Source organism: Lithobates pipiens, unplaced genomic scaffold (genome assembly GCF_037356315.1).
Source record: "Lithobates pipiens isolate NorthernLeopardFrog02 unplaced genomic scaffold, aLitPip1_a1.2 Scaffold_8, whole genome shotgun sequence".
Taxonomy (NCBI): Eukaryota; Metazoa; Chordata; class Amphibia; order Anura; family Ranidae; genus Lithobates; species Lithobates pipiens.
The window spans coordinates 617760392-617785097 of NW_027507903.1; the positions used below are offsets into that span (position 1 = coordinate 617760392).

General features: G+C 43.3%; 1 protein-coding gene across 9 annotated transcripts in view; it reads left to right on the forward strand.

Moving 5' to 3' along the window:
- MINK1 (misshapen like kinase 1) overlaps positions 1-24706 on the forward strand; it is a 247232-nt gene that overhangs the window by 204057 nt on the left and 18469 nt on the right. For 6 of the 9 annotated variants that reach the window (XM_077470708.1, XM_077470707.1, XM_077470714.1 and 3 more), the window contains 5 exons: positions 1305-1393; positions 2206-2229; positions 3663-3823; positions 7142-7262; positions 21618-21758. In XM_077470708.1, coding sequence (XP_077326834.1) covers positions 1305-1393; positions 2206-2229; positions 3663-3823; positions 7142-7262; positions 21618-21758 — 536 coding nt within the window. The remainder of the gene's footprint in view (positions 1-1304; positions 1394-2205; positions 2230-3662; positions 3824-7141; positions 7263-21617; positions 21759-24706) is intronic. The other 3 variants (XM_077470710.1, XM_077470713.1, XM_077470715.1) reach the window with 1 other exon arrangement.

Consider the following 24706-nt stretch of genomic DNA (forward strand, 5'->3'; position numbering starts at 1 on the left):
ATTGATTGGTTTGCGCAAAAGTTATAGCGTTTACAAAATAGGGATAGTTTTATAGCATTTTTATTAATAATTTTTTATTATTTTTTTTTTTTACTAGTAATGGCAGCGATCAGCGATTTTTATTGTGACTGCGACATTGTGGGGGACCCATCGGACATTTTTGACACATTTTTGGGACCATTGTCATTTGTACAGTAATCACTGCTATATAAATGCAGTGATTCCTGTGTAAATGACACTGGCAGTGAAAGGGTTAACCAGTGGGTGGCAGTGTAGGGGTTAAGTGTTCCTAGGGGTGTGTTACTAACTGTGGGGGGGTTGGGCTTTCATTTAGTGTACACTGATCTCTGCTCCAATCACATGGAGCAGAGATCAGCGTCACTAGTTGCTAGGCAGAATGGAGAAATGTTGTTTATACAGCATTTCCTCCATTCGGCTGCTCCGTGAGACGATCGCGGGGATGCCCGCGGCGATCGAGTCCACCGGTCCCGCGACCGGACTCACGGGGGTCCCGACCAGCGCAGGAGCGCGCCGCCGGCGGCGCGCTCCCGATGGCAGGGCGGCATCGAATATTGGACGTACCTGTACGCCAATATGCCTGCCCGTGCCATTCTGTCGACGTACATCGTCGTGCGCTGGTCGGGAAGTGGTTAAAGGGGTTGTAAAGGTTCCTTTTAAAAAAAACAAAAACAAACATGTCATACTTGCCTCCTCTGTGCAGTTGGTTTTGCACAGAGTTGCCACCGATCCTCCTCTTTTTTTTTTTTTTTTTTTTTGAGGTCCCTCAGCGGCGCTCCTGGCTCCTCTTCTCGAATGCCCTGTCGGAGAAGCGATCTCCTTCGGGACACCCATGCGGGCAGCTCCCTTGTCCTGCTGCTGCGTCTATTGATACGGGGTAGCAGGAGCCGATGGCTGCGCTGCTATCGATCTATCCAATCAGGACACGAGACACCGGCTGGAGCTGGTGTGCTCCTTCCTGTCATAGGAATTATGGGGCTCAGGTAAGTATAAGGGGGGCTCTGCTGCACTAAAAAAAAGTTTTCACCTTCATGCATTAAGGTGGAAAACACAGAAGGTTTACAACCCCTTTTAATGCTCTTATGTAAACGGCAACATTCTGGTATAAATATTGACGTAGCTTGCCAATCCAAAAAGTATATAAGTTCCGCCAGGTAACTAGCAAAGGAATTCCGGGACTTTTACTGTCACGCATCCACCGTTCTAGTGGTTGTTTCTCGCCAATATAAACAGTTATGGTGCTCCTGTGTTTCTCTTAAAATATTTCCTGCTTGTGTCTCCGGCAGCCCCCCTTAAGCTAGAGGAATCTTCTATCAGTCCGCCAGGCAGTAAAACTCCAGGAGAAGAGCACCGGTCCCGACCAGGTCGCCCAGCTGTGAGTATCTGACTGCTTTTATTATATTCCAGATCCCCAGGATAATGTGATGTGGCCTTGTGCAAAAAAAAAAAGCATCTTTTCCCACAATTGCTAACTGCAGCCTACCTGCTATGGATTTTTCATTCCATCAATTATATATTATGATTTTACATTCTAGGTTTTTGTAATGCTTCACTTTTCTGTGTTCTGTTCAGTCTTCCAAATCTATCTCTTCCTATTCCGCGGCACTTCCTCTTCTTCCTGAGTGGCCCCGTTGCCTTCTGGGACATGTGTGTCCCAGAAAACAACAGGGCCATTCACAAAGTGCCGACTCGTGCATGCGTAGTAGGAAACGGGCAGTGAAGCCGCAAGGCTTCACTGCCTGTTTCCCTTCGTTAAGATGGAGGAGCCGGCAGCCGATCCGATGGATGGATCGGCCTTGGGGCCGCCGACATCGCTGGTTCGCTGGATGAGTAAGTGTCCTTATTAAAAGGCAGCCGTGTTTGTAGCTGCTGACTTTAAAAAAAAAAATAATTCTTGGCCGGGAAGCGCATGCAAACAAACCGTAAACGTTAGTGACAAAAAACGAAATAAAAGAAAATGCAATAGAAACTTATAAATGAATTATTTTATTTATTCTTGAACATTTAATTGATGAGTTTTTGGGTCATGTTCCCGTGTTCCTTAGCCTCAGTAAAGTCTATATGTCTGAATCTCGCCCTTTTATTGACATCCCTGTAAACCTTTGTACTGATATTTACATTCATTTGTTAGAGAAGCAAAGTGATGTTATACTGCATTAATCTCTTTCTTTTCTCTACTGCTGTCAGAGCTATAAAAGGGCAATAGGAGAGGTTAGTGTCACTGTGTGAGGTTTTCCGAACTCTGAACTGCTTGTGTTACTGTCACAGTGCTGTGCTGTCCCCGCTCTGTGTGTATCAGCGACATTATAGCCCAACTCCAGCCAAAACTTGGAAGAAAAGGTCGCTGCTCCCAAGCCCTGTCTATGATGCTGGTGTCTGGAGATTTGGGTGCATCATTCAAAGCAAAAATAAATAAATAAGAATCCATTAATCTCAGCATTCAATAAAACATTGTCCTGAATAGAGAAAAGCTTGTATGTCCTTCAAACTCTTCTTTATGAACTGACCCTTTTCTTTTACTCCAGTGATCTGCAGGCCAGGTCATTCCTGCCCTGCCTCCTTAATGAGAAGTTGAGAATTTTTTTTTGTTTTTTTTCAAGAATCATACTTGCCCCACGTAAGATATAGATAGATAAGCATCGGATACCTCAGTAATGTCCCCCGCCGACCGAGAACCGCTCAGTTCTGAGTGCTTCGTGAGCAGAGACCTGGTAACTGTCAGTCACCGGTTCTCTGCTCTGACCCCAACCCACCCGCGCTAACCAGGGCACAGGGGCTGTGGAGGGGGCAGAGAGTCTGGCTCCGCCTCCCAGTGACTCGCTGAGAGGCTGAGCTAGGTGCTGGTCCAGGGTTGTAGGTGGATCCCAACCATATTGTAACGATCTTGCCCCAATTTGGACCTGCTCTGTGACTTCAGCCAACAGCAGGCTTCAGCCCGCTGTCTGCTGAAAACCTGTCACAGGAGTGCAAAACGAACTGCACTCCTGTGATCCCCAGGAGAAGTACAGCCAAGCGGGCTTTGGCTGTACTTCTACTTTAAGTGACATATAAGAACACATGTTTGGCTAGGGATGAGTTCATTGGATGCCCAAGCTCACCTCTAGTTCTGAAGTACATGCACATAGAAGTCCCTCCTGGGACCATCCTACTCTGCTCTGATTAAGCCTGACCCTAGGGTAAAACACGTCAGAGCAGGGAGGCCCCATACCAGGTAACGTTTTATTGAATGCTGAGTTAATTGGTGTGTAGCTCATTTTTTTGCTGTTGATGTTGTAACCAAAAACTTGTTGCTGCTATAAAGTGATGAAAGGGTTAAAAGCTTTGTTAGGTTGCTTTGTGTGTTCCCATTTGGGAGATTTTCTCTTACATCTTGTCTCTCAATGCACAGCGTTTTGGCTGGAGTTAATTTTAAGGTGTACTTCACTTGGTCTGGGTGTGCAATATTATCACATCGTTACCGTTTCAATTCTTTTTTTTTTTTGGTGTTTTTATTTGTTTTGTTTTTACATTGCCCTCCGTTTGCAGTTTTATGTTTTTGTTCAATTTTTTATTTTATTTTTTGTGTTTATTTTTTATTTTTTGTCATTTCAGACTTGCTTTTTTAAAATTATGTTAAATATCCTTGTGGTGTTTTTCTGACTCAGGACCACCTATTAGTGAAAGATCGCCCTGAAGATGTCCCCAAACCTCCCAAAAAGGCTCTGGATTACTCTTCCTCTAGCGACGAGATGGACAGCAGTGATGAGGATGACGAGGATGGTGATCAGGAGAGGCAGGAACAGAGCAGAGACAGCTCATCCGCCAGGTATAAAATACAGTGTCAGACAGTATTGTCTCTATAAATTGGAATTTTAACCATGAATTGAACTTTCTGCTCCCCTTTCTCCTACGCAATCACATTTAATAACTCTATGTACAGTAATCTGGATTCGCCCTCCTATCTCTTAGGATATCTACATTTCACATCCCAGAAGGTTGCCGGGCAGTAGGTTTTGAAGTCTCATGAGCTTGCCAAATTTATTTTTTATTCTATAATGCTAGAGCTGCAGGCTGTCAGAATGTTTCCCCCGCTCGCTCCCCTCCTCCCCTTTCTCCTGTCATCAGAGAAGAGAGAGCGGCTCTCTCACCCATTCACGTCATCTGCAATTAACGTGAGATTTTGGCAGTAGGCGATTCGCAAGGACTCCTGGGCTACATGACGCCGATATCCCAGGAACCCTTACAAAATTGCCTAGTGACCTAATTGCCTAGGTGAATAGGGGTGGAAGTCGAGAAGAAATAAAATAGAACGTTAAAATGTAAAAATAAATAAAGGCACCCCCCGCTCCCCCTGTACACACATGCAAACACGTGTGTAAGTGTGACATGCGTTTGTAAACAGTGATTGTGTCACACGTGAGGTCTTTCCACAAACGTCACAGAGTGAGAGCAATAATTCTAAGGCCCTAATTACCAATTAACTCTAAACTGATGAACCTGTAAAGACTTTTAAAGGATAAGTTAATTAAAAAAATGAAAGCACATTTTTGCAGGTAAAAATGTGCATTTATTTATTTTATTTTGGATCCAGCGTTCAGCCTCCTGCAGATCTGTCAGTGTATCCCATACATCCCGCAGGGCAAGCAGATACACTGACAGGAAGAATCATTGAACTACCACGGGTACTTCATTAAGAACTACTTGCTGACAGCCACAAAGGATGTCGGGGCTTGTAGTTCATTCACACACCGAGCTGTGTGAATGAATGACTCGACCGTGTGGGCGTAAGCCCCGCACGGCCACTTTGATTTTAAAAAGTGACAACTAGTACGGGAAACTTCTGCCAGTAGTGCTGTCACAGGGGAGTTATCAGGCAGTGGCTGTAGCATTGGCACATGTAACATGTTCTACCCTAAAAACAGGTGGAACATGTACCCAAAGGTGAACTCATCCAACTTATTTTGCTTATCCCAAAGGTGAACTAATAAGTGTCACTCTAATGGACAGTTTTGGGTGCTGTAGCTTGTCGCCATTTCACGGGTGTGTAAAATTTTAAACGTTGGCATGTTTTTTGGACCTATTTACTTGACACGACCCCCTCCTTGTTCTTTGTTTTTTTTTTTTTTTACAACAAAAAAAAAAATTTACAGGGCCAGCAGTATACATCTGTAATATACAATAAAAAGGGCACAGAAGCATACTTAAAAAAAGTACAATATTACTTACGTATGTGATGAAAGATGGTGCAAGGACATGAGGCAAACAAAAATAATTAAAGTGGAAGTAAACCTGATTTAAACAGTTAAAAAAAAAAAAAAAGCATGCCCGGGAATGCTAACTGCACATTGGCTGTGCTCTCAGCCAAACTATCAAACCATCCAATGGCTGGTGTCATAACGAATCACATGTGCAGCACCATAGCAGTTGAAGATTAAACAGAGGCAAAGATGGCAGCTTCCTTGGCTGAAAACGATAGGGGAGTTTACTTCCACTTTAAGAGATGGAGAGGCATAAGGGGGGGGGGGGATTCCTGGGGGCAGCGTACAGATGAGAAATGCTATTGAGGCACTTGGCTACAGGTCAAGGCTCTAGATGGGATTTGTCAAAACCTGGTGGTAGAAAGTGTGTTATCCAGGGGTGCCACAATTTGGTGTATGTGGGCATTCTGCTCTGGCAACATCATCCTTTTTATATTTCATCCTATAAAATTGGGTATTGTGTTTTGTGTGCACAAAAATTTATTTGGGTTTATTTATAGATAAATAGCTGCACAAATATTGTATAACAAAGAGCTGCAACAGCCATCATTGTTTTCTTCAGGGCCTCTGTTTTCAGAAAGTACCGTATATCATCAATTTGTTTTCTAGCAAAAAATTAAGATTTTTAACATGTATGTAAAAAAAAAACTATTAAAATTTGCCAATGCAGCTATTGGTTAAAGTCTATCTGTTGCCAAAGTTGTTGTTATCATTTTTCTTTTAATTGATTGTGGATGAGTTAAATCTGTCAAGGTAACAGAATGATTCTATATCTTAGAAGATAATTTTGTCTGTTGATAAAGGGGATTCCTGTGTCCCTCAAACATTGGTCTTGTTAGCAGGAAACCCCAGATCCTGGTTTGAATGTTCAGTTTGCTGGCCCTGTTTTCTGCCTTTTTAGGATTTTATTGCTGTCTGTGCTCCTGACCAGGGAGATTCTCCCTCTGTGTCCTGGTGACCCTTGTCATAAGGACAGACAATGATGGGAAATCGAAAATGTTACAGTTGACATCAGAACAGAGCGAGAGGAAATCTTCCAGCAGGGACACTTGTTTCAATCAAAGCTAAGAGGGAATTTCCCTCAGTTTGGAAAGATTTCCTCCTGACTTCCTGTTGTGACCTGTACAGCGAGGAATAGGAAATCTCATCAATGGGACAAAAATGGCAACAAAAAAAAAACTTGACATGAGTTCCAATTCTTCCCTACTCTTTCCATAAGTAAATAAAAACACAACTTTTGTCTGTCTTTTGCCTCTTCCCCCCCTCCCCCCTCCTCCCTCCTCCCTCCCCCCTCCTCCCTCCCCCCTGCTCCCTCCCCCCTGCTCCCTCCTCCCTTCTCCTCCCTCCTCCCTTCTCCTCCCTTCTCCTCCCTTCTCCTCCCTTCTCCTCCCTTCTCCTCCCTTCTCCCCCCTCCTCCCTTCTCCCCTCCTCCCTTCTCCCCTCCTCCCTCCTCCCTCCCCCCTCCTCCCTCCCCCCTCCTCCCTCCCCCCTCCTCCCTTCTCCTCCCTCCTCCCTTCTCCCTCCTCCTCCCTTCTCCCTCCTCCCTCCTCCCTTCTCCCTCCTCCCTTCTCCCTCCTCCTCCCTCCTCCCTTCTCCCTCCTACCTTCTCCTCCTCCTCCCTCCTCCCTTCTCCCTCCCTTCTCCCTCCTCCTCCCTCCTCCCTCCTCCCTTCTCCCTCCTTCCTTCTCCCCCCTTCTCCTCTCCCCTCCTTCCTTCTCCCTCCCTCCCTCCTCATCCTTCATCCTCCTCCCTCCCTCCCTCCTCATCCTTCATCCTCATCCTCCATCATCAACATGCCTGCCCTGAGTGTCAGCTGGGTCATCCATCGTTTGGACCAGGGGGGATACTAACACTGGCAATAGTGATTGTTTATACTTGTGTTGCAGCCGGAACGGGCGAGATGCAGACACGGATAGTGTGAGTACCATGGTGGTCCATGATGTGGAGGAGCTGGTGGGCAGTACGTCAGACAGTTCATACGGTGATGGAACCATGATTGTCCAGAGGGTGAGTGGTCCTATTTTTTGGGGTTTTTTTTGCGCATTCTTTTACGTTTATGTTCAATCATTTTATTGTCATTTTTAAGCAAAAGCAGGAAGTAAATGTACAGCACACTGACACATCTACTGTCCCAGCTTAACAAGTCACATGCTTATATAGCTAGTTTATATAAAAAAAAAAATTAAAAAAAATCTGTCAGAATCAATCATTGACAAACTCCATCAGTCACAGTCCAGAAGCATCAACCACAAAAAAAAGAGGGGAAGGTGGAGCAAAGAGATGCCCTTGGAAAAACCATAATAAGGGTCAACAACGGTATACCTTTTTGAAAAAATAGAAAATATCTTTATTGTCACAAATACTACACACATGAAATACCGCCACCTAGTGTGTCAACACTGCGCCAGCACCCAACCTCCCCCCCAGCTGCCACTTAAATAAATATCAATCAAATAATTGGAAGGTGAATATAACCTCACACCTACACCGTGTTCAATCACTATCACCTTGTGGCGCTAAAGTGGGTAAGATCACTCTCTCCGTAGTACCTACAAAACTATATAATGGAGGTGTACAGAGTAGGCTATCCCACCCTTATTAACTACACCTCAAAATAGAGGGTGTAAGAAAAAAATCAACAAATCAGGTGTATATATGCAGTATCAAGTGACCTGATTCATTCGATCAATCTAAGTGCAAAAAATGAACAAATAATTACATATCCTTTCAAAATATGTGCATATCCCTCAGAAAAGCAATATATTGAAAAAGAGAAAAATATTATAAAAGTGTGCAAAAAGTGTATACCCGCTCCACATGTGTTTATAACATCCAGAAAAAACAGGTCATTTTTTAAGTGAAACAACACAATTTCTTAGCACATAAACGAACGAAAAAAAACGTCCTCAAATAAAAGTGTCCTAAAGCAAAACATCGGGTAGTGAAAAGATAAAAGGTCAGCAAATCCTTCTCATGTGTGCCTTCTTATCAGTGTCCCCAATCGATGAAAAGACTCCTTCACCACACCACCAGTGACCCCCTATGGATGGAGCACTCACCAGACGGGTTGCCTAGCACTCTCGCACCAGGCTCAACAGGCGTTTTGAATTGCTCAATTAGGAATCACAGAAATCCAACACAGAGTATCCAGAGAGTATTAGTTCCTTTTTGTAGAATCCAATATAGTTATCTCCCAAGGTTCCTCAAAAAGAAAAGCAGAGGCTTCCCATGGTGTAATACTATAAAATAACTTTAATGGCACACTAAAAAATCACTCAGTAATGCACTCACATGTAAAAAACTTTGTAAACAGCACTTCAAATTCACTGCAATGCTTCACATCAGCAAAACTTCACTTTAAGGCATTGGTGGTTACAGTGGATACTGGTCGCAGTTAGAGGTGTCAGTGATATTTCTCACCCTTCCTTTTGCTGTATGGTACCCTACAGCCAGACCTTCAATGACACTCTCTCTCTCCAATCAATCCTGTTCCTCGTATGAGAGGCACACACACTCCCGCCTTGTTTGCAGAGTTTGATTCAATCAATGGTTGCCAGATAGCCACGCCCCCGACATGTTTCGTCACTAGGACTTATTCATGGGATTGGCTGTCTGGATCTTAATGCCTCCTTTTATTCAAATGGCAACCATCCCTTAATGAGAGTCACACCTGCTCTTCAAATGGTGACTCCCATTCCTCTAATCACACCAATCTCAACATTCAGATACACCCACCTTTCCACCAGAGTCCTCCTCCACCGTGCAGATCCAATCAGATTGCATGATATCCGAGGATTACGAACCAGCAGCTGTAACATGATTCAGCTCATATGGGTCCTGTGATATCTGTGCGGGTGTTGGTCTCCTCCCCCCTTAGACCTCATAGGGTGTCCCCACGTATAATCCGAAACTGAACTCCACCCCCCACTACAACGCACGGTGTGACGCTGCAAGCTCCTATGTCCGCGCATGCGTATATGTTAACCCCCTCCCCAACCATCGAGCAGCGTCAACATACACGTTCACGCTCCTCGTTCCACCCACTACAGGGGCTCTCAGCGATAGAGCCGACCGTGCCACCACTGCGCATGCGTCAACATCGTACCCACGCATGCGCAGATAATATCCCACTCTCCTACCGCGAAGCGACGTCAGCAAATAGGCACCAGCCTCTCGCTCCACCCACCACCGGGGTTCTCCAAGTCAAAGACGGCTGTGCCACTACTGCGCAAGCGTCAACACTCGCAGAGCAGAGTGGGACATCAATGACACACATCGTCCCAACCCTTCGTATTCCTGCTGTAAGATCCGAAATACTCCTCCTGTGTCACCGCGCACGCGCCCAACAGACGGCAATCTTATGCAGCATCTCACACATCACGGAGCTATCGCCACATTCAATTCCCTTTCATATGAAACTCCCACACATTTAACTCGAGTTAAGGGAGGAAAGTTACTGTACCAGCATCCCAATCAGTCAGCATTCATAAAGTACAGTAGTGAGGCACCTCCCACCCCCATATAAGTGGCTGTGCCAAACCATATATCAGCCCTCCTCCCAGTAATAAGGGTGAATACCAGGATAATGGTAATTATGACATACCTCCCATCCCCCTATCCCCATTAAGATGCCCACAGTGTCTCTGTATTGCCATTGCCTTAAAGTTTACACAGTGTACATCCTATCTTTAGAATCATACAATCCCAGGTGCGACTGACAATCATTATATGTGCATCACATCATTGTCCGAAAGTTAATCTAGATAAAAAATTGTTTAAAATTTTTTTAAAAAGTATTAAATTAAATAATTCTTAATATCCGCAGCTGGTTACACAAGATGTTACCATTTGTAACCCCATCGATATGGTGTGTGAACATCTACGCACGCCTTACCACTCCATAAATCTTAGTCTAAAGGTACATGTAGTGTACCAACTTTCACCTATAGATAAAAACTTTTTTTATTTAAAATATTACTCTCAATAGGTGTTAATATTGGTCATTCTTCATCAAAACACATTGGGCCTGTTGAGCGTATACTTAGTCAATTAGTGCAAACATTTCTATAACTGGCTTCCCATAGCCTCCATGATCTCAATGGAGTCATTAGTGGGGGCCAATAACCCACAGACCTATAATTTTAGTGAATTAAAAGGGTTGAATTAACATATGGTCCGAATATATGAAAGATATATATATTTTTTAATCCTAAGGCCAGTAATAACTTATTTCCCATCTCGATAGTGTAGTATTATGAGTTGCTGATAAAGCAATTCACATCTAGTTCGATGTTCATTCCCCTTGGCGCCAGGCTCTTCATCAGAAAGATCCATTTGGTTTCTCTCTGAGAAAGTTCCCTCACCCGATTAGAGCCTCTCCACGAGGGATGTACATGATCTATACCGCAGAATTGTAGAAGACTGGGATCTTGGTGATGATGTTCTTTAAAATGTAGAGATACACTATGATCTTGGTACCCCTTGCGAATGTTAGCTAAATGTTCGGAGATGCGAACTCTCAATAACCTCTTGGTCCGACCCACATAGAATAGCTTACAGGGGCACCATAGTAAATAAACCACATATGGGATATTACATGTCATAAATTCCCTTATGTGGAAGGTTTCGCCCACTCCATTGGTTACCACAGTGACCCCCCTACTCAGATTCCTCACGGTTTTACAGCAAATGCATCTTCTACATGAGAAGAATCCCTTCAATTCATTTGATATAGTCTGTCTGATCGGGGGATCAATTATTTTTTTAACAATTTTATCCCCTATGTTTGGAGCCTTTCTGTAAATAAACTTGGGATAATCTGGAAGGTACAGACCCAAATGCTTGTCTCTCCCAAGAATATACCAGTGTTTGGCAAAGATATTTTCAATTTCCTTATACTGATGATGGAATCCCGATAGGAACTTAAACTGATGATGTATATCCCCCTCCTTCTTACGTGGCTCAAGGCAGACTTCCCTAGGTGTATTGGCAACCTCTTTGATAGTCCTATCTAGAGTGGTTGTACTATAACCTTTTTGTACAAACCTCTTTCTCAATACCTCGGATTGAGCTAGATAATCCTCATCAGTGGTACAGTTGCGGCGTACCCTCAAGAATTGCCCTCTCGGTATGTTCTTAATCCAAGAGGGGTGATGCCCACTTCTTGTGGATAAAAAACTATTCCGATCAGTGGCCTTGAAGAAAACTGTGGTCTTCATTATACCCCCCTTTCTTTCTATAGACAGGTCCAAAAAATTGACACATTTGGAACTGATGTTATAGTCCAATACAATATTATTGGGGTTGGAATTCAATCTCCTGATAAATTCTCTGACTGATAATTCAGTGCCAACCCAAATAAAGAATAAATCGTCTATAAACCTACGATAAAATAATAATTGTTGAGGCTTATTCTGAAAAACAAACCTATCCTCCCACTCCGCCATAAACAAGTTGGCGAGGCTCGGGGCATACTTAGCCCCCATTGCCACACCAACCCGCTGTGAGTAAAACATGCCCCCATACCAGAAGTAGTTGTGGGTCATGCAGAACTCCAAAGCCTGACCCACAAATACCTTCCGAGAATGGGAAACATCCTCCCTTCTGCTCATCGCCCAATTAAGGGCTAGTAGGGCGTCCTCATGTTGGATGATAGTGTATAGGCTTGATACATCAGCTGTTACTAGGAAGACCTCAGCCCTCGGGGGAAGGGAAATATCACCCAATGCTTTCAAGAGGTCGGTAGTATCCCTTAGATAAGCTCGTGTGTCTCTTACACTGGGCTGAAGGAATTTATCCAAATACTCCCCCAGCCTAGCTGTCACCGAGCCAATCCCGTTCACAATTGGGCGTGGAGGCGGAGACTTCAAATTCTTATGGATCTTGGGTAAGGTATAGATCACTGGAATACGGCAAACACTGGGGGTTAGATATCTTGCTTCCTTCCCACTTAATACCCCCTTCCCATAACCCCATTGTATTAAGGCCTCCAACTGACTTTGGTATTGATTAGTGGGGTCTGCATCCAACTTTCTATAGGTGTTGGTATCACTCAATAGGTCCCTCAACTGTTTATCATAGAAGGCACTATCCAGGACAACAACACCACCCCCCTTATCAGCCGGTCGAATGATAATTCCCTTCTTCTTTTCCAAAGATTTTATTCCATCTATAAAGTGCCTCGCATTCACCCCTTTTTTAATGGGTAATTGTTCCAGGTCATTCAGCACCAGATTTTTAAACACCTCAACAAAGTGATTGCTCACAATCTGGGGGTTAAATAAGGAGCGGTTCTTTAAACCACTGTCACTCTGCAGAGGCCTTAAATTGGTCTCTGAGTGTGTTTTATTGGGGTGCATTAAGAAATATTTTTTAATATTTAGACTCCGTGTATACTTCTGAATGTCCATATACACTTCGAACTTATTCATGATTTTTTTCGGGGCACATTTAAGACCCGTATTCAAGATAAGCAATTCATTAGTATTTAATTCTACCTCACTTAAGTTAAAGATTCCATCATTCAGTTGTCCCTCATTCTCTTTCTTGGATTGTTTCCGCCTTCCTGCCCGGCATCCCCTCCGTCTCTTACAGATGGTGGGTTTTGCTGGTAAGGTCCATTTCTCAGATCTTTGTATCCCCCTAATCCTCGTCCTCTCGGAGTCCCACCTCCCCTGCCCCCTCTCCCCCTCTGCTCTGGAAAAGGTGGAGGAGGAGGGTATTGTGGTGGGTATGAATTACCACTGTATCTTCTTCCCCTATCATCCTGTCTCAAAGGGGTAAATCTATTATACAGTGGTATAGGCGGATCCCTCGGTGCACCATAACCCTCTTGCGGCCATCTCTGGTCTATATAAGGTACATAGTTTATCGGGTAACCATACCCATCCCTCTGTGGGGACTGATGATCAAAGTATCTGGGTGGGCACCCAACCACTCTTTCCATTGGTGGCACTCTTGGTGACTGGTACCCCCCATGAGGTTCCGATCTCCTCTGTTGGGTATTGGTATAAGTTGGTCCAGAGACCTGGGAGTCTCCTATTTTATTACCAATATTTTTCATGGTGGTTTTTCCTTTACCCTCTTTGGTTTTGGTCCCCTGAACCTGCCTTACACTTAGAGTATTATTCTCCCCAGAGGGTTCCTGCCCATTAGTTGGAATTATTCCTTTTGTCTGCCAGGCATAGATTTTATTATTCTTAAAATCTGTTGCATCTCTATTGTACTTTTTCACTTTCTTCTTTTGAATATCCCTATCCCATTTTTCCAATTTCTTCTTCATTGTGGTATTAAATTCCTTCATTTGACTAGTATCGCCCAAGGGTTCCAATCTCACTTTAATTGATTCAATCTGTTCATTTAATTTGACCAATTTAATTTCTTTTCTTTTTAAAACCAATAACTGTAATTCCTTTCCCATTTTATTGAAAAAGTTTAACCATTCCTCCATCAGGCACTGGTCATCCAGACCGTCCTGTGGGGGAACATCCCACCTCAAGCTCCTAAAAATCAGCCCCTCCTTTAAGTACTGTTCAAACGTGAGCACATCCCACCAGGTTTTCACCTGCTTTTCTAATAAATGGTCTAGATTTTTGAGGAGTCCTGATATATCCTCTTCCTCCTCCATCATTTCACAATTATTCGAAAAAATACTCTCAAGATTAATCTGTCGTGATGCCAAATAATTGATGGCCTCCATCCTACCTCAAAAATATAACTAATATATATAAAAAAAAAAAAAAAAAAAAAAAAAATCCAATAGTGGTAGTATTGGAAAGTGTACCAGGTAAATGAATACCTCCGGCTGCTCGTGTTTCAATCAAATATATGTCACAAATACTACACACATGAAATACCGCCACCTAGTGTGTCAACACTGCGCCAGCACCCAACCTCCCCCCCAGCTGCCACTTAAATAAATATCAATCAAATAATTGGAAGGTGAATATAACCTCACACCTACACCGTGTTCAATCACTATCACCTTGTGGCGCTAAAGTGGGTAAGATCACTCTCTCCGTAGTACCTACAAAACTATATAATGGAGGTGTACAGAGTAGGCTATCCCACCCTTATTAACTACACCTCAAAATAGAGGGTGTAAGAAAAAAAATCAACAAATCAGGTGTATATATGCAGTATCAAGTGACCTGATTCATTCGATCAATCTAAGTGCAAAAAATGAACAAATAATTACATATCCTTTCAAAATATGTGCATATCCCTCAGAAAAGCAATATATTGAAAAAGAGAAAAATATTATAAAAGTGTGCAAAAAGTGTATACCCGCTCCACATGTGTTTATAACATCCAGAAAAAACAGGTCATTTTTTAAGTGAAACAACACAATTTCTTAGCACATAAACGAACGAAAAAAAACGTCCTCAAATAAAAGTGTCCTAAAGCAAAACATCGGGTAGTGAAAAGATAAAAGGTCAGCAAATCCTTCTCATGTGTGCCTTCTTATCAGTGTCCCCAATCGATGAAAAGACTCCTTCACCACACCACCAGTGACCCCCTATGGATGGAGCACTCACCAGACGGGTTGCCTAGCACTCTCGCACCAGGCTCAACAGGCGTTTTGAATTGCTCAATTAGGAATCACAGAAATCCAACACAGAGTATCCAGAGAGTATTAGTTCCTTTTTGTAGAATCCAATATAGTTATCTCCCAAGGTTCCTCAAAAAGAAAAGCAGAGGCTTCCCATGGTGTAATACTATAAAATAACTTTAATGGCACACTAAAAAATCACTCAGTAATGCACTCACATGTAAAAAACTTTGTAAACAGCACTTCAAATTCACTGCAATGCTTCACATCAGCAAAACTTCACTTTAAGGCATTGGTGGTTACAGTGGATACTGGTCGCAGTTAAAGGTGTCAGTGATATTTCTCACCCTTCCTTTTGCTGTATGGTACCCTACAGCCAGACCTTCAATGACACTCTCTCTCTCCAATCAATCCTGTTCCTCGTATGAGAGGCACACACACTCCCGCCTTGTTTGCAGAGTTTGATTCAATCAATGGTTGCCAGATAGCCACGCCCCCGACATGTTTCGTCACTAGGACTTATTCATGGGATTGGCTGTCTGGATCTTAATGCCTCCTTTTATTCAAATGGCAACCATCCCTTAATGAGAGTCACACCTGCTCTTCAAATGGTGACTCCCATTCCTCTAATCACACCAATCTCAACATTCAGATACACCCACCTTTCCACCAGAGTCCTCCTCCACCGTGCAGATCCAATCAGATTGCATGATATCCGAGGATTACGAACCAGCAGCTGTAACATGATTCAGCTCATATGGGTCCTGTGATATCTGTGCGGGTGTTGGTCTCCTCCCCCCTTAGACCTCATAGGGTGTCCCCACGTATAATCCGAAACTGAACTCCACCCCCCACTACAACGCACGGTGTGACGCTGCAAGCTCCTATGTCCGCGCATGCGTATATGTTAACCCCCTCCCCAACCATCGAGCAGCGTCAACATACACGTTCACGCTCCTCGTTCCACCCACTACAGGGGCTCTCAGCGATAGAGCCGACCGTGCCACCACTGCGCATGCGTCAACATCGTACCCACGCATGCGCAGATAATATCCCACTCTCCTACCGCGAAGCGACGTCAGCAAATAGGCACCAGCCTCTCGCTCCACCCACCACCGGGGTTCTCCAAGTCAAAGACGGCTGTGCCACTACTGCGCAAGCGTCAACACTCGCAGAGCAGAGTGGGACATCAATGACACACATCGTCCCAACCCTTCGTATTCCTGCTGTAAGATCCGAAATACTCCTCCTGTGTCACCGCGCACGCGCCCAACAGACGGCAATCTTATGCAGCATCTCACACATCACGGAGCTATCGCCACATTCAATTCCCTTTCATATGAAACTCCCACACATTTAACTCGAGTTAAGGGAGGAAAGTTACTGTACCAGCATCCCAATCAGTCAGCATTCATAAAGTACAGTAGTGAGGCACCTCCCACCCCCATATAAGTGGCTGTGCCAAACCATATATCAGCCCTCCTCCCAGTAATAAGGGTGAATACCAGGATAATGGTAATTATGACATACCTCCCATCCCCCTATCCCCATTAAGATGCCCACAGTGTCTCTGTATTGCCATTGCCTTAAAGTTTACACAGTGTACATCCTATCTTTAGAATCATACAATCCCAGGTGCGACTGACAATCATTATATGTGCATCACATCATTGTCCGAAAGTTAATCTAGATAAAAAATTGTTTAAAATTTTTTTAAAAAGTATTAAATTAAATAATTCTTAATATCCGCAGCTGGTTACACAAGATGTTACCATTTGTAACCCCATCGATATGGTGTGTGAACATCTACGCACGCCTTACCACTCCATAAATCTTAGTCTAAAGGTACATGTAGTGTACCAACTTTCACCTATAGATAAAAAAATTTTTATTTAAAATATTACTCTCAATAGGTGTTAATATTGGTCATTCTTCATCAAAACACATTGGGCCTGTTGAGCGTATACTTAGTCAATTAGTGCAAACATTTCTATAACTGGCTTCCCATAGCCTCCATGATCTCAATGGAGTCATTAGTGGGGGCCAATAACCCACAGACCTATAATTTTAGTGGATTAAAAGGGTTGAATTAACATATGGTCCGAATATATGAAAGATATATATATTTTTTAATCCTAAGGCCAGTAATAACTTATTTCCCATCTCGATAGTGTAGTATTATGAGTTGCTGATAAAGCAATTCACATCTAGTTCGATGTTCATTCCCCTTGGCGCCAGGCTCTTCATCAGAAAGATCCATTTGGTTTCTCTCTGAGAAAGTTCCCTCACCCGATTAGAGCCTCTCCACGAGGGATGTACATGATCTATACAATTCTGCGGTATAGATCATGTACATCCCTCGTGGAGAGGCTCTAATCGGGTGAGGGAACTTTCTCAGAGAGAAACCAAATGGATCTTTCTGATGAAGAGCCTGGCGCCAAGGGGAATGAACATCGAACTAGATGTGAATTGCTTTATCAGCAACTCATAATACTACACTATCGAGATGGGAAATAAGTTATTACTGGCCTTAGGATTAAAAAATATATATATCTTTCATATATTCGGACCATATGTTAATTCAACCCTTTTAATTCACTAAAATTATAGGTCTGTGGGTTATTGGCCCCCACTAATGACTCCATTGAGATCATGGAGGCTATGGGAAGCCAGTTATAGAAATGTTTGCACTAATTGACTAAGTATACGCTCAACAGGCCCAATGTGTTTTGATGAAGAATGACCAATATTAACACCTATTGAGAGTAATATTTTAAATAAAAAAAGTTTTTATCTATAGGTGAAAGTTGGTACACTACATGTACCTTTAGACTAAGATTTATGGAGTGGTAAGGCGTGCGTAGATGTTCACACACCATATCGATGGGGTTACAAATGGTAACATCTTGTGTAACCAGCTGCGGATATTAAGAATTATTTAATTTAATACTTTTTAAAAAAATTTTAAACAATTTTTTATCTAGATTAACTTTCGGACAATGATGTGATGCACATATAATGATTGTCAGTCGCACCTGGGATTGTATGATTCTAAAGATAGGATGTACACTGTGTAAACTTTAAGGCAATGGCAATACAGAGACACTGTGGGCATCTTAATGGGGATAGGGGGATGGGAGGTATGTCATAATTACCATTATCCTGGTATTCACCCTTATTACTGGGAGGAGGGCTGATATATGGTTTGGCACAGCCACTTATATGGGGGTGGGAGGTGCCTCACTACTGTACTTTATGAATGCTGACTGATTGGGATGCTGGTACAGTAACTTTCCTCCCTTAACTCGAGTTAAATGTGTGGGAGTTTCATATGAAAGGGAATTGAATGTGGCGATAGCTCCGTGATGTGTGAGATGCTGCATAAGATTGCCGTCTGTTGGGCGCGTGCGCGGTGACACAGGAGGAGTATTTCGGATCTTACAGCAGGAATACGAAGGGTTGGGACGATGTGTGTCATTGATGTCCCACTCTGCTCTGCGAGTGTTGACGCTTGCGCAGTAGTGGCACAGCCGTCTTTGACTTGGAGAACCCCGGTGGTGGGTGGAGCGAGAGGCTGGTGCCTATTTGCTGACGTCGCTTCGCGGTAGGAGAGTGGGATATTATCTGCGCATGCGTGGGTACGATGTTGACGCATGCGCAGTGGTGGCACGGTCGGCTCTATCGCTGAGAGCCCCTGTAGTGGGTGGAACGAGGAGCGTGAACGTGTATGTTGACGCTGCTCGATGGTTGGGGAGGGGGTTAACATATACGCATGCGCGGACATAGGAGCTTGCAGCGTCACACCGTGCGTTGTAGTGGGGGGTGGAGTTCAGTTTCGGATTATACGTGGGGACACCCTATGAGGTCTAAGGGGGGAGGAGACCAACACCCGCACAGATATCACAGGACCCATATGAGCTGAATCATGTTACAGCTGCTGGTTCGTAATCCTCGGATATCATGCAATCTGATTGGATCTGCACGGTGGAGGAGGACTCTGGTGGAAAGGTGGGTGTATCTGAATGTTGAGATTGGTGTGATTAGAGGAATGGGAGTCACCATTTGAAGAGCAGGTGTGACTCTCATTAAGGGATGGTTGCCATTTGAATAAAAGGAGGCATTAAGATCCAGACAGCCAATCCCATGAATAAGTCCTAGTGACGAAACATGTCGGGGGCGTGGCTATCTGGCAACCATTGATTGAATCAAACTCTGCAAACAAGGCGGGAGTGTGTGTGCCTCTCATACGAGGAACAGGATTGATTGGAGAGAGAGAGTGTCATTGAAGGTCTGGCTGTAGGGTACCATACAGCAAAAGGAAGGGTGAGAAATATCACTGACACCTCTAACTGCGACCAGTATCCACTGTAACCACCAATGCCTTAAAGTGAAGTTTTGCTGATGTGAAGCATTGCAGTGAATTTGAAGTGCTGTGTACAAAGTTTTTTACATGTGAGTGCATTACTGAGTGATTTTTTAGTGTGCCATTAAAGTTATTTTATAGTATTACACCATGGGAAGCCTCTGCTTTTCTTTTTGAGGAACCTTGGGAGATAACTATATTGGATTCTACAAAAAGGAACTAATACTCTCTGGATACTCTGTGTTGGATTTCTGTGATTCCTAATTGAGCAATTCAAAACGCCTGTTGAGCCTGGTGCGAGAGTGCTAGGCAACCCGTCTGGTGAGTGCTCCATCCATAGGGGGTCACTGGTGGTGTGGTGAAGGAGTCTTTTCATCGATTGGGGACACTGATAAGAAGGCACACATGAGAAGGATTTGCTGACCTTTTATCTTTTCACTACCCGATGTTTTGCTTTAGGACACTTTTATTTGAGGACGTTTTTTTTCGTTCGTTTATGTGCTAAGAAATTGTGTTGTTTCACTTAAAAAATGACCTGTTTTTTCTGGATGTTATAAACACATGTGGAGCGGGTATACACTTTTTGCACACTTTTATAATATTTTTCTCTTTTTCAATATATTGCTTTTCTGAGGGATATGCACATATTTTGAAAGGATATGTAATTATTTGTTCATTTTTTGCACTTAGATTGATCGAATGAATCAGGTCACTTGATACTGCATATATACACCTGATTTGTTGATTTTTTTCTTACACCCTCTATTTTGAGGTGTAGTTAATAAGGGTGGGATAGCCTACTCTGTACACCTCCATTATATAGTTTTGTAGGTACTACGGAGAGAGTGATCTTACCCACTTTAGCGCCACAAGGTGATAGTGATTGAACACGGTGTAGGTGTGAGGTTATATTCACCTTTCAAAATATCTTTATTGTAGTATCAAATACCTAAACTGAGCTGCTATAAATGGAAGGACATAACCAGGAAGCTGATCATAGATTATCTGTAAACGTATAGCTCTTTTGAAATAGAAATGATGTTGCTACAAATGTTCATTGAGTGAAAAGGTTTCTGGTAAAAATAAAAATTACTAGTTAAGTCGAGTCTGTAGTGAAAAAAGACCCGGACACATTCAGGTCTATATGCTGTTCATACTTTGGACCTATGTCCCAATATAGAGATAGTGACTGACCAGGGTAAGGACCAAGTATCCTGCTGGAACACAATAATTATCTTGAGACATGATTAGAATGGTATAATGCACTCAGAGTTCACTTTCTGCAATTTATGGAGAGGAACAAACAAATAGAGATGGTATAATATATATATCATGCCCCAGAGGCTCTCCCCAGTCCATCGTGGGTAAATGAGACCATCATAATGTTGTCCAATCTGTGCTTTTGCAGGTGATTTTTTTTTCCCTGTGTGTATCCATGCTGCCAATGCTTATGGGACGTAGAGAGTAGGGATGAGCTCAGGTGTGTTCGCATGGAACACGTGCAGAGCCCGCCAGGAAGTCGGAGCAGCGCTGTGCTAATCACAGGCAGTGAGACATTGCCCGATCTCTGCAGCCGCACATCAGGGCAATGTCTTACTGCCTGTGATTAGCGCAGTGCTGCGCCGACTTCCTGGCGGGCTCTGTGCGTGTTCCATGCAAACACGTCTGAGCTAATCCCTAGTGGAGAGTGTCAAATTGCTGTACACTTGTAGTCCAATGTGTCTCTGCTGTGTTCCAGGATTTTTCCGGTCATGTGATCCAGAGTATCACTACGGTGGCTCGTCTAGTCCAGACAATCCAAACAGTGCAGGCTTATCCTAGTAGGGCCAGGGAGAGATGGCAGTGCAGGAATTCCACACACAGCCGGTATGCGTTAGTAGAGTGTGATGCTTGTCCAGTGCAGCCTTTGTTGATGCATTTCGTGCACTTGATCGTGCACTTCTTCCGAACGTTCGACACTAATCCACATTCTCATTTTAAAGGGACAGATGTCTAATCAGCATTCATTGCATCAGAAGCATCAACCCTCCCTTTTTCCTACGCAACAAACAAGAGGAGCTGAGGAGTAGCGCCTCAGAAATAAGGGAACAAATTTTGTACACAATATACCATCATAGATACGCATAGTAAAGTTCTTTCAAATACATGGCAGACTGGAGGCTGCCATTGCTTCTTCTGGAGATGCTAGTTGCCTGGCTGCGTCAACCATAAATACTTTTTATCCAGACCCAAATCAAGTATGCAGCAAATGAAGAAAGTCAGAATTCTGTATTCTTCTTCCAGGCCAGTGACTGCATGCAACTAGCAATTTCAGAAGGCGTTTCCACCAATAGCAGCAGCTATAGTCTGTCATGACCGGTGTACTGTAAGATCTAAGACCTTTTTCCCATAATGTCCTGCATCCCCCATCATTTCTCATCATTTTACTTGGCTGGTTTTGTTTTTTCAGACGCCGGAAGAAGAAAGAAATCTTCTACACGCAGACAGCAATGGGTACACCAATCTACCAGATGTGGTACAGCCAAGCCATTCTCCCACCGAGCCAAAGGGTCAAAGTTCATCTCCCAGCAAAGAAGGCAGTGGAACTGATGTGAGTGCTTTAAGGTCTAAATGGATCTAATGAATGTGTGCTTCTCAGATCACCAGAATGCCAACATAATGGATTGGCCTGAACTTGTACACAACGGCTATTGCACTGGGTAGTAAACTCCGCTTTGTGATTTTTACCTATAGGTAATCTTATAATAAGGCTTACCTGTAGGTAAAATTAATATCTCCTTCATGTGCACCATTTAGGAGCCATTTGCTTGCCTGACAGCCTGGGACATCACAGAGGCATGCACTCTGAAGGAACGGCATACTCATGCCGTTCCTTCAGAGCTCTGTACTGCAGCCATAACGGGAGTGACATCATTGAAGCTCGGCCATTCAAACGGTTTGAGCCTGCGAACCCGGAAGGAAGAGAGAGTGAAGACCGCCACCACTGGAGGGCTTCACTTCAAGGAAAGTCCTTCATAGCATGCTAGTGTGCGATGCATACTAGCACATTATATTATCTTGCAGGTGGAACATTGTTTTTTCTTACAAGTTTACTACTGTTTTAAGGTAGAATATGTCGTGTATTTGAATTAGGAGACCCTGTCACTTTCCCCATTCAGCACCCCAGGCAACTATACTTACCTAGTCCTGGTGGTTTCCCTCAGCATCATTTCACTGGTCACGAAGCTTAGACAGGAAAATACACCCCCAGGTGACAGGGTATGGGGCCTGGTGACTGGCTAATCAGGCCTGAGCACTGTCACATAGGGCAGATCATATATTCTCCCCCATACTCTGAAGTCCCACTTTGTGGTGAGGGAGCCTGGCTAGGTAAATATTCATGCCTGGAGTGGTGGGCGGTGTGCAGACACTGGCACTTTGCCCTGAATGGAAAAAGCAACAGTGTACACCGAAAGTTTATATTTATTTTCTGTGTTGCTATTGGTCATTTGAATCTCCTGCTTGCTTCAAATATCGTTTAGGAGCTGCGGTGGTGAGCTGCCAGCAGAATTCTCAGTCCAACTGCTGGTGGAGTCTAGCGGCAGCAAACTAAAACTATCATTGTGACTTTGTTAGGGGTGGCGGAGATAAAAACCATGTCAGAGAAATCTCACAATTCGCTACTCTGAGGTAGATCTATTGAAGGAGACCTCTAGTGAGAAAGATATGGAATGATTCCTGGTGGTCATTAGTAGTTGTAAGGCTGAACAATTTGGTACATCAGTAGTTGTGATTTCATTTGTCACATGCTTCTTCCAAGTTGCTAAGGCTCTGTTCACATTGCCACGACTTGGGAGTTCAATGTCGCACAATAAGTCGAACCAAATTAACTGCAATGGAACTGTTCTAATCAAAGCGACTCAAATCTCAGTGACTTAGAAAAAGGTTTCTGCACTAATTTGGGGGGTGACTTCATCGTGACCGGCATTGACTTCTGTTAATGAAGCCACAAGCAAGTTGCAGTGAAGTCACGCAGGATGTTGGCTGTCAGTCGCGTGACTTTGAATCCTTGTAGATGTGGTAGATTGTTGATGAAGTATTCCTACCCCTTGAAATTTTCCACATTGCCACGTTACAACAAAAAACGTAAATGTATTTTATTGGGATTTTGTGTGATAGACCAACACAAAGTGGGTCATAATAGTGAACTGGAAGGAAAATGATAAAAGGTTTTCCAAATTTTTTACAAATAAAAAAGTGAAAAGTGTGGGGTACATTTGTACCTAAGGCTTTTTTATTATTCGGTAACCTCTCCAACTGTTGTGCCATTTTTAATAAAAATGTTTAGAAAGGGTTATTCTAATTAAAATTGATATTCACTTATAGTCTGCTGGAGCTATTAGTTGGTTTCACTCTTGGTGTCTCCAGTTATAGTTCTGTTCCTGCCCAGCTTAGTCTGTCCCCACTCCCTGCGGCGCTCTATAATATAGAATAAGATTTCAGCAGGAGACTAGGAAACCCTCATAAGGGCACTGACATGTCAAAAGACCTTGAAGCTTAGCAATGGCTCAGAAGGGAGTATGAGGAACGAGTAGTGCAACTTATCGGTATCTCCAAATATTGGAATGTCATTGCTGCACTAATCCTTAATTTATAATTTTTTTAAATAATGCTCCCTAAAATGTAAGTATCCCCCCCTACTACAGTGATGGCAAGATTTACTAAAACAGGAGCATGCAAAATCTGGTGCAGCTCTGCATGGAAAGCACACAGCTCCCAGGTTTTATTGTCGAAGCTTAACCACTTGCCACCCAGGCCAATTCTGACACTTCTCTCCTACGTGTAAAAATCATCATTTTTTTTATTTTTTTTCTAGAGAACCCCCAAAACGGCCGTTGCAAATTTTTTTTTAGCTACCCTGGATATCTCCTAAACAGTTCAGGTTTAGGAGATATCCAGGGTAGCTACAGGTAAGCCTTATTATAGGCTTACCTGTAGCACCTATTTGCGATATCATCGGCACTGAAGCAATGGCACATGCTTCAGTTAGACTGCCATGCATACTAGCTCATTATGCCTTTTGTCTTGCAGGTGTCTTTTTTTTTCAGGGGGGGGGGTGGGGGGGTTTACAACCGCTTTAAAAATCCCCATAGGCGACGCTTTAATTTTCTTTAGAGTTACAGAGGAGGTCCAGCGCTAGAATTATTACTATCGCATGAACATTCACAGCAATACCTCACATATGTGGTTTGAAGGCCGTTTACATATGTGGGCGCGACCTACGTATACGTTCGCTCCTGCAAGCGAGCACGCCGGAACGAGGGCGCTTTAAAAAAAAAAAAAATGTTGTTTTCGTTTTAAAAAAAATTTTCATCACTTTTATTCCTATTACAAGGAATGTAAACATTCCTTGTAATAGGAATAGGGCATGACAGATCCTCTTTACGGAGAGATCCGGGGTCTATAAGTCCCCAGATTTTGCCTTTATGCTGGGACGCTAAATATATATTATAGAGAGGCTTGTACATCCAGAGCTAGTACAGTAATAGTAATCTTTAT